This window comes from Polypterus senegalus, chromosome 3 (genome assembly GCF_016835505.1).
Source record: "Polypterus senegalus isolate Bchr_013 chromosome 3, ASM1683550v1, whole genome shotgun sequence".
Lineage (NCBI taxonomy): Eukaryota > Metazoa > Chordata > Cladistia > Polypteriformes > Polypteridae > Polypterus > Polypterus senegalus.
Window position 1 is genome coordinate 31,610,141 of NC_053156.1, and position 22,143 is coordinate 31,632,283.

Consider the following 22,143-nt stretch of genomic DNA (forward strand, 5'->3'; position numbering starts at 1 on the left):
GATGCGGAATGTAATAAAAGCATGGACAAGTTTCTCAGCATTAGAAAAGGACAGGAAAGAGTGAACACGGGATATGTTACGGAGGTGAAAGTAAGAAGTTTCTTAATGTGATTTATGTGGGTGGATAAGAAACGGAGGAATCAAAAATGACACAAAGATTTTTTACAGTAGAGGCAGGTCTGATGAGATCACCGCCAAGATGGACTAGGAAGAAGCTCATTTTATTAAGTATGCATGTATGTCTTCTCTGAGCTGTGAGAAAAGAAGACAATGTCATTACAGCATCCCATCTTGTCCATGAGATGGTATCTCTTACCTTGGTTGAGTCTGAAAGGTGAAGCCCAACTGCATATTCATGCCTAAAGCTGTGCAGTCACAGCTTTAACACTAGAATCCCTGAAGCCTATGAAAAAACCTTAACTCTTAAACTGCCACATACTTAGGGGGTTAAGGCACCCCTGGACACCAAATACTTTTTTGCTGTATTTTTTTAAGGAAATGTTACAATTCACCAAGAAAATGTGAAATTTTAATGGAACACATTTTTTCATGCAAAGAGCATCACAGATAATTTTACACACTGCTAATGAACTGTGAAAACTATAAAAAATACTAATGCAACAATCTATTATAATATGTACAAGGTGAAACTGACACCATTGAAGAAATTCAGTAAATCGCCGAGCCAACTGCACTTGAAGTGGCTGCACGCAAGCACACAGAGGCCAACGCTGATGCTTGCAGGCCATTCTAGAGCAGCGGCTGAATCAGGGACAGTGATGCTGCAGTGCTGCAGGGGGCGGCAATGGTCATGAGCTGGCTGCTCAACGAATGTACAAAACTGACTGATCAGCTCCATTGCACTGTGAAATGACAATAGTCGGTTTTTGGCGTTCAATGAATGTATGTAGCCGAATATACTCGGCTCCGGTGTGATGGTAAATTGTACTGGGAACCGATTATAGCTAGCTGCGGCATTCTATGAATGTATGTCACTGAATATACTTGGCTCCGACATGCTGGCAAATTGCACTGGGAACCGATTATAGCTGGTTCAAGCGGTTTAAGGGTTAAATTCCTTTGCACCTCTCCATTAGTTTTATTCTCTCAGTGACGTTCACGTGGTACAACGAACTTGCCTCTCCCTCTCTGAGCTGATGACATTTATCTCCATTCTTTTTACAAGAGCAGCGATGACGACAGCTGGGGGGACGGGATAGCAGGCTGTTTGCTTCATGTGCTGATCAACACATTTACAAAACAAAAGACACTGATGGAGAGATGCAAAGGAATTAAAGGTGGCCCGGGATTATGAGTTTATTCATAGGCTTCAGGGATTCTAGTGTTAAGGAAGAATTGCAAAGAGAAAGCCACTGTTAAAAAACACACATAAAAATGTTTATTACACCAGAGAAGAGCTACCAGGCTGATCCAGAGAAGAGCGACCAGGCTGATTCCAGGTCTACAGGGGTTGAATTATGAGGAAAGATTAAAAGAGCTGAGCCTTTACAGTTTAAGCAAAAGAAGATTAAGAGGTGACATGATTGAAGTGTTTAAAATTATGAAGGGAATTAGTACAGTGGATCGAGACTTGTATTTTAAAATGAGCTCATCAAGAACACGGGGACACAGTTGGAAACTTGTTAAGGGTAAATTTCGCACAAACATTAGGAAGTTTTTCTTTACACAAAGAACGATAGACACTTGGAATAAGCTACCAAGTAGTGTGGTAGACAATAAGACGTTAGGGACTTTCAAAACTCGACTTGATGTTTTCTTGGAGGAAGCAAGTGGATAGGACTGGCGAGCTTTGTTGGGCTGAATGGCCTGTTCTCGTCTGGATTGTTCTAATTCTAATTCTAAAAATGACACATGGGAGACTTTCAAGTCAGTTAGAAGAAGGTTATATGGTGTGATGAAGCCAAAATTGAGCTTTTGGGCCATCAGACTCAATGCCATGCTTGAATATTGTTTAATATCAAAAACACAACATCCAGACTGCAAAGCCTGGTGGTGGCAGCGAGGATGCATCAAAGATGCAGTAGGCAGTAGAAAGCTTGTGATAATAAAACAAATGCATGAAAAAAATGGGGAAAACTTAGTGCAGTCTACAAGAAAGCAGCACTTTGGGAGAAGAGCTGTTTCCCAGCAAGCCATCAACTTCAAGCACAAAGCCAAGACTACACTGGAATGACTTGAAAACAACAATGTTAATGTCTTAAGATGCTCAGGTCACAATCCAGATCTCAGTCTAATGGAAACAGAGCTTGAGCAGTTTTTGCAAAGAAGAATCGAGATAAATGGCAGAGTGCAGACTTGTAAAGCTGATAGAGACCTAAGCATATAGAATCAAGGCTGTCATGGCTGCCAAACAGTGTGAATACTTTTGAGATCAGTTATTTTATGCGTTATGTTTGTCATTAGTTTAGACCATTTCACACTTTGAATTTTCTTTTTCTATTAATCAGTGTCAAATTAAACCCACTGTGATTCAAAGTTTTGTAATAATAAACTGTGAAAACTTTGAAGGGGGTGAATTTTTTATATATTAACTGAAAATGTTTTCACTTTAACAGGGTTCCCTACTGTCCAATGATAAAAAAGCTAAAGAACAATACTATCAATTACTGAAAGAAATCCATAGATCAGCATGGTTGTCTTATTATGATTTAGTAAGATATTTAAAAATTGTGTGGCCAGCTTCAGAAAAACAGCAATTATTTTTCTGGAAATTGGCTAAAGTGTGATGACTTTGTCAGTCCCAAGATAAAGTTGTGCTTCCATAGTTTCCTATAGTAGTTGAGCTCACAAGCCACACTAAATCTTTAGTAATTTATCAAATTTGAAGTAATTAGCCACATTTAATTTATTCCCTTTTTATTTTAAGAGATTTTTGAATGAACATGTCAACACGTCACATGCTTGGATTGGTCTCTCTGATTTAAAAGAAGAAGGAAAATGGATTTGGGTGGACAGCACAACACCCACCATGCGGTAATATATTCTTTTCTTTTTTTTTATATTGTCATTTATTTCCTAGCCATATGTTGTAGAGTCCTCCCTTTCCAATTCTGATAATTGTTTTGCACTATGAACATTTCTCATTCTTATTGTGTTAATAAGAGTACTTACAAATCACTTCAACGAATTCCTCTTAACACAAACATAAATACAATTTTATTACATTTTTTTGATTATATTTTGTGCAGGAAATGACACCCTTATGATAAATATAAACCAATAGATGTCTTCAACAAAAATTATCAGAAGGACTTGAAGTTGTGCAGGCCATGTCAAATGACCCCAGGGGTTCACACCTTTAAATCTTTTTCACAAAGCTTCAAAAAATTTGGCTTTGTAATACAGACATGTCAAGTGTCTTTTTATGCTATTTCAAGGTTTCTGATCATGAATATATAAATGAGATAATATTTTTGATATTTGATCCTTTACCTGTGGCCCTTGCCCCTTAAGAGCCACTCCCAGATAGTTAAAATGACAAATTGTACTGGGTGTCTACTGCCCATTAATGCGCCACATTAGCTGGCTCTTCCTGTGGTTCAGTTTCCTCGACTAAGAATTTCTCCCATCAGAGATGTGTTGTTGTTCTTTAAATAGGTACCAGGTAAAACCTAGAAGTGATGTCAGAAGGTATCCCTAAACTCATCCTCCAGTGTGTGGTTGAAAAAGAAGGCACCTTAGGTGCTTGAGGCAGAAGTGTCACCTTTCCAGAGCCTTGTAGATGTTCCCTATTTGTGCATGTGAGACAACAGATATAATTCATTCATTAAATTGTCCTCTTAATTGGATCATATGGCCCCATAGGGTCCATTCTTTTTCTGGGGACTCACATATGATATTGATTCCATCCTTTGTAAAGTAGGCTTTGAGGGTGGCTTTGAAATGCTTCCTCTGGTGTTCTAGCAATGAACTTGAATGGGAGTGGAGTACTTGTTTGCAGATTATTTTTATTTTAATTACACCAAATTTCAGTTTCATTGAATTTATGTTAATAAAGCACATTTAAGTTAATTTGTAAATGTATTCTTGGTTTTGAACTTGTAAATGGAAATGTGATATATGAAAATAAACTTAAATACAAATGACAGATGTTAGATAGATAGATAGATAGATAGATAGATAGATAGATAGATAGATAGATAGATAGATAGATAGATAGATAGATAGATAGATAGATAGATAGATAGATAGATAGATAGAACCTTTCCTTTTTAACAATCTATATTGCAAAGATAGATAGATAATTGGGTATGATCATCACTATCAGTAATTTTAAAATCAATGCTTTTTTTCAGCTACTGGGCAGATAGACAGCCTGATGACTGGAATGGAGAAGATTGTGCTCATATAAGACAACGGCCAGACTCCATCAAGAGCTGGAACGATTTATCTTGTGAAATTAGGATAGGAAGAGTTTGTGAAAAGAAACAAAGCATTTAAATCTTTTTCTGCAGAAATATTTTAAAATGTATTTCTCTTTAAATTAAAATGTTTTCTACTGTTTATTGTCACTAATGCAGTATAATGTCTTTAACAACAACAGCAACAACATTTCTATGTCTATAGCCAGTTTTCAAACATGGAATGTAGCCCATAAAGCTTTAACACTAGAATTTCCAGAGCCTACGAAAAAGCTTTTAGATACGGCCCACCTTAAATCCGTTCACACCTTTCCGCCAGCATCTTTTGTCCTGTAAATGTGCCGATAAAAATAAGCAGCCGGCTATTCCATCCCCCCACCAACTTAGAACGTGCACAAACTTCTCCCAGCTCATGCCTTGATTGATTATCTGGGAGTGAAGTGAAGTTTTAGAGTGGAAATAATAGATCGTTATTTGGAACACATGCATTTCAAGCTATTTCTGTTTCTACAATAATCTGTATAAACTCATTTTTAAAACAGAAATGTTTTTTATATTTTAGTGGTAAATGAGAAAATGTAGACACGCACTTTGAGCAGCCTACTCTTCACTATTTCTTCAACATCACAAAGAACTACTTGAAAATTCTTGGAAAATAAAATAACTACTCCAGCAACACTGACAAAAATGTCCCCTTTCCAATCCTTTCTCCACTCCCATTGATTTGTGCTGTCCACATGGGTTTCCTGTACAAAGATAACTTTTAAATCTTTTTGCTTTATGAATTCAGAAAAAGCCAACCTCTTATTATTAGTTCTTCCACCTTTAATATTCAAGCTTCCTACATTAAAGCAAGCTATGTTAACAGAAAGTATAAAAATATTCAAGAAAAAACCACAGATCCCAGTATATACAGGACCTTGGAAATGTTCCAGTTGCCCTCTCCATTATTTCTTATTTTGTCCCTAGTGTGTGCTTAGTGTGTGTGTGTGTGCCCTGCGGTGGGCTGGCACCCTGCCCAGGGTTTGTTTCCTGCCTTGCGTCCTGTGTTGGCTGGGATTGGCTCCAGCGGACCCCCGTGACCCTGTACTTAGGATATAGTGGGTTGGATAATGGATGGATGGATGTTTTAACTGTTTCTTCAGTCTACTTGACAGATTCTTTAATTTTAGAAGCTCTTTATCTGTAAACAGGACAGATGAGGACTTTTTTTTTCTTAGGCTTTGTATTGATGAGATAAAAAGTTCCAAATCAGTAAAGCAATCGATCACATCTACTCCCCTTCTACCCTCAGTTTCCATCACAAATGTTCTAAACCTTTGTACACTGTACCCCCCTCTACCTTTACATTCATGCGGGTCAGATACATTTGAACTATCCGATATTTCCCAGTCGGCCTCCTCATCTCCCTCATTCAGCCCAGCTTCGTTTTCACTGTCCGCCTCAGCTAGGGGTGCGTACCTGCCCTGCGTAACCGGTGGGGCTGCAGCAGGACCGTCCCCTTCCTCAGCAGCACAAGCTGTAACATTACTGCACTTTTGCGCGGTTCCTTCCTCCTCCCCAGCTTGTCTTTTTTTAGCAGGCCATTTAAACCCATCATATTGCTAAGGGGCGTTATTGTCCCCTTCCTCCATTTCAATTTCCCCACACACTTCCCTGTGCTGTAGCAGAATCTTGTGCTGCACTTTCATCCCCGACGTCTCCCTTCGATTGTGGTCTGTGTATCTCCCCATAAAGCAACTCATCTTCCTTATTTAAAGGTTCAGAAACATATAGATAGATAGATAGATAGATAGATAGATAGATAGATAGATAGATAGATAGATAGATAGATAGATAGATAGATAGATAGATAGATAGTGTGAGTGTCTCACTTGTACGGGGGGGAGGGGGTACTGTTTACTAATGCTTTCTCTCTTCTACAGAATAGAAGACTAACAGCCATTCCACATCTACTGTCACTTCCCTAGATACTTTATTAATCCCCAAGGGGAAATTCACATACTCCAGCAGCTGCATACTGATAAAAACAATATTAAATTAAAGAGCAATAAAAGCTCAGTGCAAGTTAAAAAGTGCAAGGTGTAGAGTGCAAGACAGGTATAACAGTCAATAATCTTGTGTAGTGTTAACGTTTGCCCGGGTGTAATTGAAGAGTCGCCTAGTGTGGGGGAGGAATGATCTCCTCAGTCTGTCAGTGGAGCAGGATGGTGACAGCAGTCTGTCTCTGAAGCTGCTCCTCTGTCTGGAGATGATCCTGTTCAGTGGATGCAGTGGATTCTTCATGATTGACAGGAGCCTGCTCAGTGCCCGTCGCTCTGCCACAGATGTCAAACTGTCCAGTTCTGTGTCTACATTAGAGCCTGCCTTCCTCACCAGTTTGTCCGGGTGTGAGGCGTCCCTCTTCTTTATGCTGCCTCCCCAGGACACCACCGCGTAGAAGAGGGCGCTTACCACAACCATCTAATAGAACATCTGCAGCATCTTATTGCAGATGTTGAAGGACGCCAGCCTTCTAAGGAAGTAATAGATAGTTATACATAACTAAATAATATATTAAAAAGTGTATAAAGAATCAACACATGTTTACATAACACAGATATACAAGTACTGTATTGTTAATTTGAAGATAGGGTCATTAAGATAAGTCCAATCCTATGGTCAGATAACCAGGGAAGATAGAAAAGAAAAAAAACCTCCACAACTAAGATGCTGGAGAAAAAAGAAAATCTGCAAGGGTCCCAGGCCAAAAGACCACCCAGCCACCAGTGGGCATTCTATATAACATAAGGGGCGGAAATCATTCTTCTTCTTATTATTATTATTATTTTTCTTATTATTTTTAATTCTCATTTTATAAAATGTGATGCAGTTGGTCTTGTAGACAGTTAGTTTGGCTGCAAATCGTTGACAATGGACAAAAAACACACCAGAGAAAACAAAAAGCACATGTAGACTGGTTGGACAAACTCCCATGCACCCTCCAGGATCCTGCTAAGGGTGTAGAGCTGGTCCACTGTTCCGCGACCCGGACGAAAACCACACTGTTCCTCCTGAATCCAAGGTTCGACTATCCGGACGGACCCTCCCTCTCCAGAACCCGTGAATAGACTTTTCCAGGGAGGCTGAGGAGTGTGATCCCTCTATAGTTGAGAACACACCCTCCGGTCCCCTTTTAAAGAGGGGATCACCACCCCAGTCTGCCAATCCAGAGGACTGTCCCGATGTCCATGCGATGTTGCAGAGACGTGTCACCAAGACAGTCCTACAACATCCAGAGCCTAAGGAACTCCGGCGTATCTCATCCACCCCGGGGCCCTGCCACCAAGGAGTTTTTGACCACCTCGGTGACTTCAGTCCCAGAGATGGGAGAGCCCACCTCAGAGTCCCCAGGCTCTGCTTCCTCATTGGAAGGCATGTTAGTGGGATTGAGGAGGTCTTGAAGTACTCCCCCACCGACCCACAACGTCCCAGTGAGGTCAGCAGCACACCATCTCCACCATATACAGTGTTGACACTGCACTGCTTCCCTCCTTGAGCCGTCACCTTATCGTGTGGTGGAGGGTTTGCGTGTCCCAATGATCCTAGGAGCTATGTTGTTGGGCTTTATGCCTGGTAGGGCCACCCAAGGCAAACTGGTCCTAGGTGAGGGATGAGACAAAGAACGCTACCAAACCCCAATGAAGAATAAAACTGTGGGCGACGTTTTCCCTTGCCGGACGCTGTCACCGGGCCCCCCTCTGGGAGCCAGGCCTGGGGGTGGGGCTCGATGGCAGCCTGGTGGCGGGCCTGCACCCATGGGGCCTGCCGGGCACAGCCAAGAAGTAACGTGGGTCCTCCTTCCCATGGGCTCACCACCTATGGGAGGGGCCAAGGAGGTCGGGTGCAGTGTGAGTTGGGTGGTGGCTGGAGACCTTGGCGGTCTGATCCTCGGCTACAGAAACTGGCTCTTGGGGCGTGGAATGTCACCTCTCTGAAGGGCCTGGAGCTAGTGCTTGCGAGGTTGAGAGGTTCCGGCTAGATATAGTCGGACTCACCTCACGCACAGCTTGGACTCTGGAGCCAATTTTCTTGAGAGGGGCTGGACTCTCTACCACTCTGGAGTTGCCCGGTGAGAGGCACCGAGGCAGGTGTGGGCATACTTTACGCCCCCGACTTGGAGCCTGTGCGTTGGGGTTTACCCGTGGACGAGGGTGGCTTCCCTCCGCCGGTGGGGGAAGGGTCCTGACTGTTGTTTGTGCGTGCGCCAGACAGCAGTTTGAAATATCCACCCTTTTGGAGTCTCTGGAGTGCATACCTTCTGGGGATTCCCTCGTTTTGCTGGGAGACTTCCAATGCCCGTGGGCAATGACAGTGAGACCTGGAAGGGCGTGATTGGGAGAATGGTCCCCGATCTGAACCAGCGTGTTTTGTTATTGGACTTCTGTGCTCGCCACGGATTGTCCATAACGAACACCATGTTCAAGCATAAGGGTGTTCATATGTGCACTTGGCACCAGGACACCCTAGGCCTCAGTTCGATGATCGACTTTGTGGTTGTGTCGTCGGACTTGCGGCCATATGTCTTGACACTCGGGTGAAGAGAGGGCGGAGCTGTCAACTGATCACCACCTGGTGGTGAGTTGGCTTTGATGGCGGGGAAGATGCGGTCAGACCTGGTAGGCCCAAAGCGTGTTGTGAGGGTCTGCTGGGAGCGGCAGGCAGAGTCCCTGTCAGAAGTAGCTTCAACTCCCACCTTCGGCAGAACTTGACCACGCGTCCTGAGGGAGGTGGGGACATTGAGTCGAATGGGCCATGTTCCGTGCCTCTATTGTTGAGGCGGCTGACCAGAGCTGTGGCGTAAGGTGGTGGTGCCTATCAGCGGCAGCAATCCCAAACCATTGGTGGACACGGCGGTGAGGGATGCTGTCAAGCTGAAGAAGGAGTCCTATAGGACCTTTTTGTCCTGTGGGTCTCTGGAGGCAGCTGATAGGTACCGGCAGGCCAAGCGGAATGCGGCTTCGATTGTTGCTGAGGCAAAAACTCGGGCATTGATGGAGTTTGGAGGCCATGGAGAGCGACTTTCGACGGCGAGGAGATTCTGGTCCACCGTCCGGCGTCTCAGGAAGGGGAAGCAAGACAGGTGTAATTGAAGAGTCGCCTAGTGTGGGGAGGAACGATCTCCTCAGTCTGTCAGTGGAGCAGGATGGTGACAGCAGTCTGTCTCTGAAGCTGCTCCTCTGTCTGGAGATGACACTGTTCAGTGGATGCAGTGGATTCTTCATGATTGACAGGAGCCTGCTCAGTGCCCGTCGCTCTGCCACAGATGTCAAACTGTCCAGTTCTGTGTCTACAATAGAGCCTGCCTTCCTCACCAGTTTGTCAAGGCGTGAGGCGTCCTTCTTCTTTATGCTGCCTCCCAGGACACCACCACATAGAAGAGGGGCACTCACCACAACCATCTGATAGAACATCTGCAGCATCTTATTGCAGATGTTGAAGGACGCCAGCCTTCTAAGGAAGTAATAGATAGTTATACATAACTAAATAATATATTAAAAAGTGTATAAAGAATCAACACATGTTTACATAACACAGATATACAAGTACTGTATTGTTAATTTGAAGATAGGGTCATTAAGATAAGTCCAATCCTATGGTCAGATAACCAGGGAAGATAGAAAAAAAACCTCCACAACTAAGATGCTGGAGAAAAAAGAAAATCTGCAAGGGTCCCAGGCCAAAAGACCACCCAGCCACCAGTGGGCATTCTATATAACATAAGGCGGAAATCAGTCTTATTATTTTTAATTCTCATTTTATAAAATGTGATGCAGTTGGTCTTGTAGACAGTTAGTTTGGCTGCAAAGTACTTTGATCATGAGATGGTGGCATAAAATGCCACTACAGAGAAAACAGAAAAGAAAACAGAGAAATGTAGGGATTAATAATGATAGCACATCCACAAAGAATATGATATTGTAAAGCATATTTAATCTGTTAGAAGAAGAACAGAAATTAATTAAGAAAAGGCCAAACTGAAAAAGTGGGGTTTTAATAGTTTTTTATAAATTGATTCATGGTATTAGTCTGGCATTTCTCTACTGGTAAAGTATTCCAAATTTTTATGCATTACAGCAAAAGGCTGCCTCACCACTTCTTTTATGCTTAGCTGTTGGAACAATAAGCAAACCAGTGTTAGACAATCTGAGATAACAACTGGGAATACAGGTTAAATCCTATTATAGCAAATGCCGAAGTAACAAAATTTTCAGAATGACGGATACTTTTTGTGGGCCTGGAGAAGCATTCATTGAACATCATGTTAAACGAATCTCATATAACAAACATTTTTTTAAACCAAAAATGACCACCGAAGATAATAATGCAATGCAAACAGTACTTAAGGTGGCACAGTGGCGCAGTTGGTAGTGCTGCTGCCTCACAGTTAGCGAACCCGGGTTCGCTTCCCAGAACCACCCTGCGTGGAGTTTGCGTGTTCTTCCCGTGTCTGCGTGGGTTTCCTTCCGGTTACTCTGGTTTCCTCCCACAGTCCAAAGACATGCAGGTTAGATGCATTGGCGATTCTGAATTGTCCCTAGTGTGTGCGTGTGTGTGCATGTCCTGCTGTAGGCTGGCACCCTGCCCGGGGTTTGTTTCCTGTGTTGGCTGGAATTGGCTCCAGCAAAGCCCCATGACCCTGTAGTTAGGATATAATGGGTTGGATAATGGATGGATGGAAACAGTACTTAATGTTGCTCCTGCACTTTCCACGCTGAGTCTCAGGAACCATGAAACAAGCTATCTCAAAGCTGTGAAATTTCTGGTCTCAGACACGAAGAGATAATGACTGAGATAATCTGGCCTAACAGAATCATGCAAATTGAAAATAATAGTGGTCCCACAATAGATCCTTGTGATCTTCCTTATAAAATGTAATGGATCCTTGAGCTGCACTCACCATAACTAACAAAAACTTTCCTGTGTGTTAAATAAGACTGAAACCAATTTAGTACATTACTGGAGAAACCCACAGATTGGCTAAGATGATTAGTAGGAATGCTGTGATCTATGGTGTCAAATGTCTAAAAGAATGAGAACAGATATGTGGCCTGCATCAGATTTAACCCTCAGGTCATTAGCTACTTTCACCAATGCAGTTTTGCTGTACTGTTATTTGGTCTAAAACTTGACTGAAACCTATTAGGAATGGTGTGGTTATTCAAATATTTAACTGGTTAAAAACTGCCTTTTGTAGAATTTTACTTACAATAGGCACGTTAGAAATAGGTCAAAAATTGTTAAAGACAGAGATGTCAAAATTATTTTTCTTGAGCAGGCGTTTAGCTTCTGCTGTCTTTAGAAAATCGGGAACGACCCAAGTATCAAATGAGGTATTAACTATATCAAGTACACTATCAAGGAGCACATCTTTAATAAAGCATGTTGGGACTTTGTTAAGCATACAAGCTGAAGGTTTTAACTGAGTAATCATGCTATTAAGTTCAGGTAAGCCTATTTCAGTGAAGAAAGTAAATTCACTCTAGTGAGCTTGATAAGGTTCAACAGTATAGGCCTTTGAGGGATGTATTATATTATATCTAATATTGTTTATTTTGTGATTAAAGAATGCTGCAAAAACTTTGCATGTTTCACTTCAAGTATTCAGCAGTCAATCTGCTGATTGAGTTGGGTTTAGAAGATCGATAGTAGAAATTACAACTGATTCTGCATTTTCATTTATAACTTTAGTAAAATAGGCCTGCCTCACTATTCAGACTGCTTTGTTGTTTCCAGTAATATGTGTCTTCAATATTTCATAGTGAACTGTTAAATTACACTCACCTGAAGGATTATTAGGAACACCTGTTCAATTTCTCATTAATGCAATTATCTAATCAACCAATCACATGGCAGTTGCTTCAACTCATTTAGGGGTGTGGTCCTGGTCAAGACAATCTCCTGAACTCCAAACTGAATGTCAGAATGGGAAAGAAAGGTGATTTAAGCAATTTTGAGCGTGGCATGGTTGTTGGTGCCAGACGGGCCGGTCTGAGTATTTCACAATCTGCTCAGTTACTGGGATTTTCACGCACAACCATTTCAATGGTTTACAAAAATGGTGTGAAAAGGGAAAAACATCCAGTATACAGCAGTCCTGTGGGCGAAAATGCCTTGTTGATGCTAGAGGTCAGAGGAGAATGAGCTTTGACTAAAATAACCACTCGTTACAACCGAGGTATGCAGCAAAGCATTTGTGAAGCCACAACACGCACAACCTTGAGGCAGATGGGCTACAACAGCAGAAGACCCCACCGGTACCACTACAAATAGGAAAAAAGAGGCTACAATTTGCACGAGCTCACCAAAATTGGACAGTTGAAGACTGGAAAAATGTCGCCTGGTCTGATGAGTCTCGATTTCTGTTGAGACATTCAAATGGTAGAGTCAGAATTTTTTATTTATTTTTTTTTTTTATTTATTTATTTATTAATTTTATTACAATCAATACATAGCAATCAAGTTTTTACAAAAAAAAAAAAGAATTATGCTAAGAACAGATCGATCCCCACCCTTGAGAGAGAGAGCAAGCCAAACGGTGTAAAATTTAAGGCTTTTAAAAATACCTAAATCAACAAATTCTCTGTGCTTTATAAAATCATTTCAAAATATTACTGATTAGATCCTGCCATGTTTTGAAAAAGTCTGCACAGATCCTCTAACTGAGTATTTGATTTTTCCAATTTTAAATAATATAACACATCAGTTTCCCACTGACTTAAAGAGGAGAGTTTAGGTTCTTCCAGTTTATCAGAATAAGTCTGCGTGCCAACAGTGTAGTGAATGCAATCACAATTTGTTTGTCTTTCTCCACTTTAAGACCCTCTGGAAGAACCCCAAACACAGCTGTTAATGGGTTAGGAGGGATTGTGAGTCCAAGACTGTCTGAGAGGTAATTAAAATTTTTGTCCAGAATAATGTTAATTTGGAGCAGGCCCAGAACATGTGACCTAGTGAGGCTGGGGCTTGGTTGCAACGTTCGCAGGTTGGATCATGCCCTGGAAACATTTTGGAGAGTTTTAGTGAGACAGATGTGCTCGATATATAATTTTGAGTTGTATAATTGTATGCTTTTGCATATGGAGCTTGAGTGAATTCTCTGCATTGCTACTTTCCACTCCTTTTCTGATATATTAATTGAGAGGTCATTTTCCCAGTGTCCTCTTGGATCTTTGAAAGGAAGGGATTGTAAAAGGATTTTATATATTGTAGAGATGGAGTCTAACTCCTTGAAATTGAGCAATAATTTTTCCAGCGTGGATGAGGGTGCAAGATGAGGAAAATCTGGAAGGTTCTGTTTAACAAAGTTCCTGATTTGAAGATAGTGAAAGAAATTTGTAGCTGGAATGTTAAATTTGGAATGTAATTGTTCATAGGATGCAAAGGCGTTGTCTATATAAAGATCTCTAAGCAAGTTAATTCCAAATTTTTCCAGATATTAAAAACTGCATATGTTTGTGAGGGTTGAAAGAGGTGGTTCTTTTGCAGGGTGCCACAGAAAGAAGCTTCTCCGTCTTAAAATGCTTTCTACATTGGTTCCAGATTCTAAGTGAGTGGAGCACAATTGGGTTATTAGTGTATTGCCGATAACGTGTGTTTATTGGAGCACAAAGCAAGGAATACAAAAAAGTACTGCAGGATTTTACTTCTATTGCGGTCCATGCCTGTGTATGTTCTTCTATTTGTGTCCAGGTTCTTATCGACTGTATATTTGCCCAGTAATAAAACTGGAAGTTAGGTAGAGCCATGCCACCTTCTGCCTTTTGTCTTTGTAGGGTCGCTCTTTTGATGCGTGGATGTTTAGAATTCCAAATAAATGAGGTTATTGTTGAATCTAATTGCTTAAAGAACGATTTATTAATGTATATTGGTATGTTTTGAAATAAAAAGGAGCTTAGGAAGAATATTCATCTTAACAGTGTTAATTCTTCCAGCTAGTGTGAGATGAAGGGTTGACCATCTATGCAAGTCTTGTTTAATTTTTTCCATACAGACGACGAAATTTTGTTGATAAAGAGCTTTATGTTTACTTGTGATGTTTACCCCGAGGTATTTAAACTGTTCTGCAATGATAAAAGGAAGGGTGTCTAATCTAATATTATATGCTTGAATTCACGGAAAGAGTACACTTTTATTCAGATTAATTCTGAGACCAGAGAGCTTTTGAAATTCTGTGAGTGCTGCTAAGACTGCAGGCACAGAATTTTCTGGATCCGATATATACAGTACCATGTCATCTGCATATAATGAGATTTTCTGTTCCAGTCCTTCTCTGCTAATCCCCTTTATCTGATCAGTATTTCGACAATGTATTGCCAGTGGTTCAATGGCAATTGCAAACAGCAGTGGTGACAAAGGGCATCCTTGTCTTGTGCCACGTTCTAGTTTAAAGTAGTCTGAGCAAATGTTATTGATGCAAACTGAAGCTTCTGGGTTAGTATACAGTAATTTAATCCATGCACAAATGTTGGGCCAAACCCAAACTTCTCCAAAATAGTAAAAGGTATTTCCATTCAATCATGTCGAATGCTTTTCTGCATCCAATGATAATAATATTTCTGGGGTGTTTGATTTAGTTGGTGAGTATATTACATTAAACAGGCGTCGAAGATTTGAAGATAAGTGTCGGCCCCTAATAAATCCAGTTTGGTCTTGTGATATTATTGAGGGAGCACTTTCTCCATCCTTCTAGCTATGATTTTAGAGAGTATTTTAACGTCGTTATTCAGAAGTGAAATTGGTCTGTATGATGCACATTGTAATAAGTCCTTATTTTGTTTTGGAAAGACAGTGATTAGTGCTTGGCGAAAGGTTTGTGGAAGAGATTGGTTATCTCTGGCTTCTGTAAATGTTGCTAATAGGAGGGAGCTAGCTGAGCGGAGAATTTCTTGTAAAACTCTGCAGGGTAGCCATCAGGGCCTGCTGCTTTTCCACCTTGGAGTGACTTTATAGCATCCAGTAATTCTGATAATGACAGAGGTTTATCGAGCTCCTCCACACTAATAGCGTCAATTTGTGGTATCTGTAATTTATCCAGAAATGCATTAGATTGTATATTGTCTTCTTTAAACTCAGTAGTATATAGGGATTTATAGTAGTCTCTAAAAGTGTACATTATATTTTTGTGTTCGATGATTTTATCTCCATTAGTGTTAGTAATTACGAGATTGCGTTGCACTTCTTGCTTGTGAATTTGTTGCTAAAAGCTTATTAGCTTTCTCTCCATGTTCATAATAATGATGTCTGGATTTGTAAATTAGTTGTTCGGTTTCTTTAGTTGTCAAGAGGTTTAATTCTGAATGTAGAGCCTGCCTCCTCTTATGTAGAGTCTCGCTTGGTAGTCTGGCATGTTCTTCATCTATTTTAGTAATTTCGCTTTTTATCTCTGCTACTTTCTTCGCTCGGATTTATTTCTGTGGGAAAGATATGAGATAATCTGTCCTCTTAAGAAGGCCTTAAGAGTTTCCCAGAGTATTCCTGCAGAGATCTCAGGGGATGTATTTGTCTCTAGAAAGAATTCAATTTGTTTGGATATAAATTCAGTACAATTCTCGTCAGCTAATAGAAGCGGATTGAGACGCCATCTTGGGGTGAGTGTATGGGGCTTAGTAATTTCAGCTCCAAGATCATCGGAGCATGGTCTGAAATAACAATAGCATCGTATTTACAAGATTTAATCTTAGGCAAGAAGTTATTATCTATAAAGAAGTAATCAATCCTTGAGTAGCAATGATGTACTGGTGAGTAGAAAGAATATGTTCTTGAATTTGGGTTTAAAACCTCCAGGGATCTGATAAGTTGTGATCAGTTATAAACTTTGTAATTATCTTTGGTGTTAGTTGCGTTCCCCTGTGGAGGAAGTCTTATCTAAAAGTGGATTTAGAACACAATTAAAGTCCCCAGCCATTATAAGTTTATGAGTGTTCAGATTGGGAATGGATGCAAATAAATTTTGTATAAATTCCTTATCATCAACATTAGGTGCATAAACATTTATCAAAATCATTTTACAGTTAGATAAGTCTCCCATGACCATCACATATCTCCCTTCAGGATCCAATACTACATCTGATGCTACAAATGGTACTGTTCTATGTATGAGAATTCCCACCCCTCTAGTTTTCTTTGTAAAACTAGAATGGAACAGTTAGAATTTGGCGTAAACAGAATGAGAACATGGATCCATCATGCCTTGTTACCACTGTGCAGGCTGGTGGTGGGGGTGTAATGGTGTGGGGATGTTTTCTTGGCACACTTTAGGCCTTAGTGCCAATTGGGCATCATTTAAATGCCACAGGCTACCTGAGCATTGTTTCTGACAATGTCCATCCCTTCATGACCACCATGTACCCATCCTCTGATGGCTACTTCCAGCAGGATAATGCACCATGTCACAAAGCTCGAATCATTTTAAATTGGTTTCTTGAACATGACAATGAGTTCACTGTACTAAAATGGCCCCACAATCACCAGATCTCAAGCCAATAGAGCATCTTTGGGATGTGGTGGAACAGGAGCTTCGTGCCCTGGATGTGCATCCCACAAATCTCCATCAACTGCAAGATGCTATCCTATCAATATGGGCCAACATTTCTAAAGAATGCTTTCAGCACCTTGTTGAATCAATGCCACATAGAATTAATGCAGTTCTGAAGGCGAAAGGGGGTCAAACACCGTATTAGTATGGTGTTCCTAATAATCCTTTAGGTGAGTGTAGTTTATCTCAATTTACACTCAGTTTTGCAGCATGTTCTCTTAAGTGTAGACAGAGCAGCAGACTGGTGCTGGTATTCTGGTATATTTTTTAACAGTTTTTTTTTTCAGGGACTGCAATATCAATTACAGCTCTAACCTTAGCATAAAAATTGTCCACTTACTGGCTACATTCAAGTTCAAGTTCAAGCACTTTATTGTCATTGTGTAACACAACAAAATTACTTTTTGTGAAAGTCCCAATGTGCATTTAAAGAAAAGTCAAATAATTCCATATACTGTATGTTATATACAGTGTTAAGTGATTAAGTAACCAGAGCAAATTATTATTGCTCAAGTACAGCAGCATAAATTGTTATTGCACCTGTTAATGAATAGTACATTGCATATTATATATTGTATTACATTAGTATATTGCACATTACCAATATAGCTTATTGCACATGTTCAATTAAAAATTATCTCAGACTGAGGAGATTCAGAGTTCAGAAAGTTTATGGCAGATGGGAAAAAGCTATTTTTTAGTCTGTTTGTGCGTACACGGATTGACCTAACGTGTCTTCCTGACAGGAGGAGTTCAAACAAAAGAATTTCCAGGATGAGTTTTGTCCTTGGGAATGTTTTTGGCTCTTCTCACACAGCGAGTCTTATATAAGAGTTCGAGTGATGGCAGTTCAGTCCCAATAATGGCCTCTGCTGTTTATACGACCCACTGCAGGGCTTCTTTAGCAGCCTTGGTGCAGCTGTTGTACCTGTGGGCCATCATGCAGCTAGTTAAGATGCTCTCTATAGTGCTTCTATAGAAATTAACCAGCAGCTTCTGGGGAGGTCTGCTCTCCTTTGCTTCCTGAGAAAATAGAGGCATTGTTGTGCTTTGCCTATTATAGTCAAGTTGTTGTCAGCCCAGGACAGATCTTCTGAGATGGTGACTCCTAGAAACTTCTGCATCTGCATTAATTGTTATTTGACTGTGATTGGTCTTTTTAGTGGTCCTAAAGTCCAGAATAACTTCTTTGGTCTTTTTGGTATTTAAGACCAGGTTGTTGGTGTTGCACCATGCTGTCAGATTCTGAACCTCTTCCCTATATGCAGCTTCATTGTTGTCTGTTACAAGCCAGATAATATTAGAAAACCTAGAGGCTGCTGTGGCATCAAAATAACATTTTCTAACAATATGCTGCTTTTTAGTTCTAGTCACCAGTATTTCTACATCAAATAAAATGCAGAAATGGTCAGATATACTGACATCTGTAACCTGCTTCACATTCAAGTCTAGCACTTTTAAGATTACTAAACCGAGCATGTGTCCTCCCTTATATGTAGCCTGACTAACATACTGGCCAATGTCAAACGAATGCAATAAATTAATAAATCGTTGTACCTTAGCATCCAAATGGTTAGCAGTATAAAAGCTGAAATCACCTTCTATTAGGAACCTGTCATAGTTTGTTATTATTATTTTATTATTATTATTATTATTATTATTATAGATAGTAAATCTTGATACTCAAAAGACACAAAGGTATTATAATTGACATCTTTACTACATAACTGGCTTGAGAAAAAGTTCGCTAGACCTCTTTCTCTTTTACCTTGGATAAAAGTGTCACCAAAATTATAATTCAGAGGTGCTGCTTCACTTGAAACTGAGGCTCCGTCACTACTAAACTATGTTTCACTCAGTGTTACAAAGGCTATATTACTATCCACCAATAAGTTAATATTGTAACAAAGAGACAAAAGAGAAAAGGTATTAGTTGACAGCACCCTCTGCCATTTTGGAGGAAAATTGCAATTATCTGAGCCCTTAAACTGTTACCTAAGTATGGCCTGTGACAATGCTGGTTAATACTTTCACATTAAGCAATGCCATATATAGTGTGCTTTCCCAAGAACAATACAGATGTACTTTATAAAGCAGTTCTTGCAGCAACATTAGATAAAGGAGGGCATTCATGACTTAGGCCAGTTCTTCTTCTGGCTGCATTTTTTCATAACTAGCAGTCAAGGCACATCACTCACTACACAGCACTCTTTGTTATACTATATATGGGGTCGGCTCACACAGAGGCCACATAAAAGCCTCACTACTAGGATTAGTGTTATATACTCTGAGGTCTGTCCCATCCAACATTGGCTGCTACACACCTGTGATGTGGTGTTGGCCTCGCAAAGCATCATGGGCACTAGAATAAAAAAATATGTTCTAAGCCAGCTGTACAGCAGATTTCCAGAAGAATATTCACTAGTGAACACAGTCACATTCACTGCAAAAAACATTTAGGCAATTTTTGCGTATCAACACTAGTAGAGACTGAGGGCATAAACAGTCATTTATAAGAAATAAAACATTTATTTTAAGTACAATGTAGGTGGTGGGCTTGAAAATAAAGAAGTTAAAGAGAGGGGCTCTGTGAAAGGCTAAACATTCATTCTAGTGTGCAGAGCAAAGCAAAATGAATAAATAAATAATCAGCAGCATAGTGGTGGATAGTATTTAGTGAATGCGTTCACTTAGCGAGAACAAATTCAGGTGTAATAATAAAGCAGTTCTTGGTGGTCATATCAGGAAACGTTAGCACAAGTATGAGGGTGACAGCATATGTTCATTAATAGGAAGGAGTACAAATGTTGTGAGCAGAGGTAGAGAGCTTGAAAATAAGGAATTATTAAAAGTGGAGTAGAGTCAGTAAAACAGACAGTGAAGCAAGCAAGGAAAAGAAACGTTTGTTAACTTCAAAGAAAGACACACAACAGGCAGATGAGGGGAAGAGATATACAGGAACTTAAGTGATCATCAGGTGTTCAATAATTGTAATAATATAATAATATATATGTAATTATATTGTTTCTGCATATCTGTCTGTTTAGTTACAGCGACCCCTGACATTCACTATATATATGCCGCGCGCATTGTGAAGGAGGGGGCTGAATGCACGCTAAGGAGATGCAGACGGATCAGAAGGATTGGATCAGTTGAGGATTGGAATCATTGGGATCATTGGGTTGTCATTGTTTTAGAAATCTTTTTAAATGACATTGGATCAGGTAATGAGAACAAACAAAAAATGGAGAATAGCGTGGTTTGTCGGTTATTGAGAGCTGGAATAAAGAACTTTGAAATGTTAAAAGATATAGTAGATGGGAGAAGTTTCAAGTGATTGAGAGAAGAGACAATTAAAAAGGAGGAATATAAATTCTGAGGGACTGTATAGGTTTAAGGCAGTACATTCTTTATCTCTTAATCTTACATTCTGTATCAATATTATTCCGATTGCTTTTAGAATATTGTTATACAGAATACACAGTGTTGAAAGCCACCATGTCCATACATTAAAGGAATATTTAATTTATTTTGAAATTTACAAAACTCAATAAAAAAAGGTTTTTTATTATTCAAGTTAGCCAACTCAGCAATTTTTATAACTTTTGAAAGTGGTCGTTTGTTAGCTGTATGAAGCCCAGGGCATGTACAGCCGCCCTATTCCTGACACAGACAGGCAGGACATGACTTTGCCACACAGCGCACAGTTTATTTACAGTTGGCGAGTGTTTCACCCTGCTCCCCACAGAACACAAAATAAAGCAACAACGCGGTCCCTTCTTTCCTTCCAGTCCATCTTCCTCCACTCCTCCTCAGGCTTTGTCCTCTTCCTCCCAACTCTGGCCATCGAGTGGTGGTAACAGGCCCCTTTTTAGGACTCCAGGTGCCCACCGAGCTTCTTCAGGCTTCACTTATGGGTGGGGCAGAAGTGCGGCCAAATATGGCCCTGCAGATGTCTTTGCTCCCCTTGGCAGTAACCAGGGGTCTCAACAGGGTTGAGCCTCTAGGCTCATGACCTGTGGCCCCACTGCAAGCCAAAGGGGCTGCCCTCTGTCAGTCCGGGGGAGAAATAGTCTTGGAAATACTCTCTCCCCCAGTCCTTCCATACTTCCATACTCAGGACGTCCCAGCCGGGTAAGAGCTCAGGCCATCCACCACAGCTGTTTTCTTTGACATCTTCTTCCTTTAATCAGGGTGTCATACTTTTCTTTCTACTTCTTCAAAATGACTGCTTGTTCTGCATTTTGTTCAGTTGTTATGCAGTTTTACTTCCTGTATATGTAACTATAGTTTGATATTTGAGATTCTACTGAATCATCTTACAGAACATTAAATAAAGTAAACTTTTTTTCTAAATTTAAACAGTTAGAAAATGTATGCATGTTGTAACATTCTGGTGGATTCAAGGATTAATTATTTGATTTACAGATAATTCTAAATTGCTTAGCTACTCCATCAAAGAGTCACTTATCATATTTGTGTTTAGATAGAATACAGAAATTATATGTGTGATGAACTGCATGTGCTGGCGTCAGTGTTGGGATGGATTCCATTCCCTTACCTGGCTGGGAGGCTATGGTGCTGAGCATACAAAATGAAAATTGTGCTCAGCCTGCTCCTCTACACCTTCTATACATATGACTGTGTCCCCACTCACCATAGTAACAAGATCATAAAGTTTGCAGATGACACAATGGTGGTCGGACTCATCTCGGGCAAGGAGGGTGAGCTGACATACAGGGACGAGGTGGAGAGGCTGTTAGAGTGATGTAGAGTCAATAACCTGCTCCTCAACACCACAAAAATGAAGGAGCTTGTTATTGACTTTAGAAAAAACAAAACTGACATCCAGCCACTCACCATTGGTGGGGTCTGTGTGAAGAGGGTCCCGATGCTCAGGTTTCTGGGCTTTGAGCTGGAGGATGACCTGACCTGGAGCACCAACACCAAGGAGCTGCTGAAGAAGGTGAAGCAGAGACTGTATTTTTTGAGAATCCTGAGAAAGAACCATCTCCCCAAAAATCTGCTCCTTGCCTTTTATCATTGTTTCATCAAGAGTGTGCTTACGCACAGACTGTGTGTGTGGAACGGCAGCTGCACTTCCTCAGAAAGGAAATCGCTCCACAGGGTCGTCAGAACAGCGGAGAGAACAACTGGCTGTACCCTCCCCACTCTGGAACAAAA

The 22,143-nt window shown here is 40.5% G+C and overlaps 1 protein-coding gene across 1 annotated transcript in view; it reads left to right on the forward strand.

Annotated features, from left to right (window-relative positions):
- LOC120526757 (C-type lectin domain family 4 member E-like) overlaps positions 1–4,692 on the forward strand; it is a 29,130-nt gene extending 24,438 nt beyond the window's left edge. The window contains exons 5-6 of the mRNA XM_039749907.1: positions 2,888–2,994; positions 4,317–4,692. Coding sequence (XP_039605841.1) covers positions 2,888–2,994; positions 4,317–4,461 — 252 coding nt within the window. The 3' untranslated portion in view covers positions 4,462–4,692. The remainder of the gene's footprint in view (positions 1–2,887; positions 2,995–4,316) is intronic.
- The last annotated feature ends 17,451 nt before the right edge of the window (positions 4,693–22,143 follow it).